Genomic DNA, 4478 nt, shown 5'->3' on the forward strand with positions numbered 1-4478 from the left:
CACCCCAGATTACGACTATATAAGATCGCCAGGAGGGAAGTAACAGGAAATTGGACGTGAAGAACAAGCCAGCAAAGGATACGATAAGAGAATTCTTGCTGTTCGATCTTGTCGATGGAGGGGACGGGGTTTTATTAACGAAGTGAGCTGTGAGACCCAGGTGAAGCTGGGAACCCCATTTTGTGTATAGGGTTATGGGTTATGGGGCTGCCTGACCCCCATATCCCCACCGAACACCCCAATATCCCCCCATATCTGCCCCACCATCACCCAATATTTCCCCTCATATCCACCACCCCCCTATATATCCCCACCACTAACCCAATATCCCTCTTATATCTCCACCACCAATCCCATATTCCCCCCCATATCCCCTTAATCCCCCCATATCCCATACCACCCCTAATATTCCGCTATATCTCCCAACACCCACCCCAATTCCCCCTAAAATCCCACCATCACCCCAATATCCCCCAATATCCTCCCTATATCCCCCCATATCCCCCTATATCCCCACCACCACCCCAATATCCCCCTATATCCCCCCAATATTCCCCTATATCCCCACCACCATCCCTATATCCCCCCATATCCCCACCAACACCCCAATACCCCCCCATATCCCCCTATATCCCCCCATGATCCCCCACTACCCTCTAATCATCCTGCTATATCCCACTCACCACGCCCTATATCCCCCATCACCACACCAACACCCCAATCAGCCCTCTATATCTCCCACCACCACCCCCAACTCCCCTATATCCCCCCAATATTTCCCTTATGCCCCACCACCATCGCATATATTCCCCCATTATCCCCACCACCACTCCATATCCCCCAATATCCCCCCAATCCCTCCCACGCGCCCATTATCCCCGTATATATCCCACCGCACCCAATATCCCTCCCATATTCCCCACCAATCCACCCCAATACCCTATATCCCCTACCAACACCCACAATATCCCCAATATCCCCCCATAATCCCCCCACCAGCACCCATTATTCCCCTATAACATCCACCAACACCCCATTCCCCCAGTATGCCCCACCACACCCCAATATCCCCCTATATCTCCCCCATATCCCCCTATATCCCCACCATATCCCCACCACGCTCCCGCCCCAAAATCCCCCTATATCCCCTCATATCCCCCCTCTACCCTTCAGGGTACGGCTGAGCAAGCGCCGTGCGAGGGCAGGGGTTCAATCAGGCACCAACGCGGTGCTGGTGGTGAAGCACCGTGATATGAACGAGAAGGAATTAGAGGCACAAGTATGACCCCCAACTCCCCCCCCCCAAAACCCCTTTTAACCCTCCAGCCCCCAACCTGGGGGGCAGCTGAATGGTGTCCCCCCCCCATTAAACTATAGGAGGCACGGAGAGCACAGCTGGAGAACCATGAGCCTGAGGAAGAGGAGGAGGAAGAAATGGAGGCTGAGAAGGAGGCACAGGGTTCAGGTGAGGGGGGCTGGGGATAGGCAGCATTCATTGGGAGGGATAAGGGGGGGGGGCTGCCATGATGGCTGATAGCTCCCCCCTAATGACTGATATCACCCCCTTATTGCTGATATCACCCCCCTAATGTCTGATATCTCCCCCTAATGTCTGATATCACCCCCTTATGGCTGATATCACCCCGTTATGGCTGTTATCTCCCCCTGATATCTCCCCCTTATGGCTGATATCTCCCTCCTAGTGTCTGATATCACCCCCTTATGGCTGTTATCTCCCCCCTAATGTCTGATATCACCCCCTTATGGCTGATATCACCCCGTTATGGCTGTTATCTCCCCCTTCTATCTCCCCCTTATATCTCCCCCCTGATGGCTTATATCACCCCTTATGACTGCTATCTTCCCCTTAATGGCTGATATCTCCCCCTAATGGCTGATATCTCCCCCCTAATGTCTGATATCTCACCCCCTATGGCTGTTATCTCCCCGTTATGGCTGTTATCTCCCCGTTATGGCTGTTATCTCCCCCTTATATCTTCCCCCTTATGGCTGATATCTCCCCCCTGATGGCTGATATCTTCCCTTATGACTGATATCTCCCCCCTAATGGCTGATATCTCACCCCCAATGTCTGATATCACCCCCTTATGGCTGTTATCTCCCCCTTATATCTCCCCTTGATGGCTGATATCTCTCCTTTATGGCTGATATCTTCCCTTTATGACTGATATCACCCCTTGATGGCTGATACCTCTCGTTGAACACTGATATCTCCCCCATAGATGAAGACAGGGAGAAGGGCAGCGAGAGCGAAGGGGCAGCGAGCGGTGAGGAAGAAGAAGAGGCCGAAGGCTCCGGTGGCAGCAGCAGTGAGCAGGGAGGTTCAGCCCGTAGCGATGATGATGGTGAAGATGAAGAGGAAGAAGAGGCCAGAGGGGCTCGTAGGGGCGGCAGCGACGCGGCCAGAGCAGCTCGAGATCAAGAAGAAATCTTTGGGAGCGACGACGATGAGGATGAAGAGGAAGATGAGGAGGAGGATGAGTCGGAAGGGGGGGGGAGTGAGGGGGGGCCGCCCCGCAGCCCCCGGCTGAGCCCCAGTGAAGCTTCAGATGATGAGAGTCCAAGTGAAGCCTCGGACTCCTCCAGCGACTGATCATGGGGGGGGGTCTGCACCTCAAACCCCCCCATGAAGCCCCCCATGGAGCCACATACACCCCCATGAAGCCCCAGTGAAAGCCCCATAATACCCCCCCCATCGGAGCCCCTGTAACCCCCCATGAAGCCCCATTAATTACCCCTCATGACACCCCCATGGAAGCCCCCCCCCCCTCAATGGAGCCCCAATATGGAGGGCCCCCAGTGGAGCCCTCCATAAAACCCAATGAAGCCCATGGAGCCCCCATAGAGCCTCCTGGGGCCCCTATAGAGCCTCCCATGGAGCCCTCATGAAGCCCCCCCAGGATGGGCACCCCTCCATGAGAGCCCCCATAATACCTCCCCCATGAAGCCCCCCCCATTGAGCCCATGATACCCCCCCCGCCCATGGAGCCCCCATAATAACCGCCCCGCTCCAATGGACGCGCCCGCCCATGGAGCCCATAAATAACTCCCCCCCCCCAAATGGAGCCGCAATGATACCTCCGCCCCCAATGGAAGCCCCCCCATTGAGCCCATAATAACCCCCCCAAGGACGCCCCCCCAGTGAGCCCATAATAACCCCCCCAATGGAGACCCATGATACCCCCCACCCAACGGGAGCCCCCCATGAGCCCATAATAACCCCCCAATGGAGCCCCATACACCCCCATTAATGCCCCAATGAAGCCCATTGTGGGTGGGGGGTGGGGGGGGGGTTTATATATAGAAACAAATTGGGTTTTTTTGTTTTTTTGTTGTTGTTTTTTTCTTAACTTTTTATTTTTTTTTTTCTCTTTAATAACGTAGTCATGGTTACCAGCCATAGAAGTCAATAACAAAAGTTATTCCATAATAAAATGTATCTAAAATAACGTTTCTATTCTTCAAGGGGGGGGTGGGGGGGGCCTTGGCTTCTAACTTGTACAAAGGTGGGGGGGTGGGAGGCTGTACCGACCCAGGGCTTAAGGGGGGGTCTTAAAGTGGGGGGGGGGGGGGGGGGCTTTAAAAGGAGGGGGGGGGCTTAAAGGGGGTGCCAATGTGTACTAAATAGGGTCTCAATTTCCTCCCCCCCCCCCCTTTTTTTAAGCATGGGGGGGGTATTAAGGACCACCCCCCTTCCTTGGGTATAGGAGGGCATTAAGACCCCCCACACGCCCCCTTCATGGGCATTACGAGGTGGATTAAGACACCCCCCCCCCCATCATGGTAATAGGGAGGGTATTAGACCCCCCCCACCATTAAGCACTTGATCCCCTCCCCCACCACCAGGGGGAGCTGATTTTGCTGAGGGGGGGGGGTTTAAAAGGGTGGGAGGGGGCTTGGTGTGGGGGCAATATAATATTAAAATAATAATAATATAATAATAATAATAATAAAGGATAAAGAACACAAAAAAGAAGCCAAAAATAAAGGGGGGGGGGAGGAAAAAATGGGGGGGGGGTAGAAAAAAAAGGGGGGGGTATTAAAAACGTTTAAACACAAGGAAAAACCTCACTGAAAATGGGCCAGGAGAGCCCTGCCCCCCCACCTGCAGCCCCTGTAGTGTGGAATCCGGCCCCCCCATCACCCCCCCCTTCAACCCCCCCCATCAAAGTCAATGGCCCCCAACAGCCCCCCCCCCCATTGGTTGTATAGGGATTGATGCCCCCCCCCAAACCCAACCTGGACTTAGTGGATAAAGGAGGGTGGGATTACCCCCCCCGCTGCCCCCCCATTTCTCTCACCCCCTACATACACATATAGGAGCCCCCCCCCCCCATAACCTCCCTCCTGGGGGTGGTGGGGGTCAATGGTCCCAGCACAGAGTTGTGGGGGGGGGGGGTTTCAAGGGGGGCAGGGGTCCAAAGATGGGGGGGGGGGGTAACAATGGGTGCAGCACC

General features: G+C 54.8%; 1 protein-coding gene across 1 annotated transcript; it reads left to right on the plus strand.

Moving 5' to 3' along the window:
* The first annotated feature begins 1141 nt into the window (after positions 1 to 1141).
* PAF1 (PAF1 homolog, Paf1/RNA polymerase II complex component) lies at positions 1142 to 2725 on the plus strand. Its single transcript, XM_015850872.2, has 3 exons — positions 1142 to 1279; positions 1378 to 1465; positions 2244 to 2725. Exons 1-3 carry the CDS (start codon positions 1253 to 1255, stop codon positions 2612 to 2614), a joined length of 486 nt encoding a protein of 161 aa, XP_015706358.1. The 5' UTR covers positions 1142 to 1252; the 3' UTR covers positions 2615 to 2725.
* The last annotated feature ends 1753 nt before the right edge of the window (positions 2726 to 4478 follow it).

This window comes from Coturnix japonica, unplaced genomic scaffold, assembly GCF_001577835.2.
Source record: "Coturnix japonica isolate 7356 unplaced genomic scaffold, Coturnix japonica 2.1 chrUnrandom566, whole genome shotgun sequence".
In the NCBI taxonomy this organism is placed as follows: domain Eukaryota; kingdom Metazoa; phylum Chordata; class Aves; order Galliformes; family Phasianidae; genus Coturnix; species Coturnix japonica.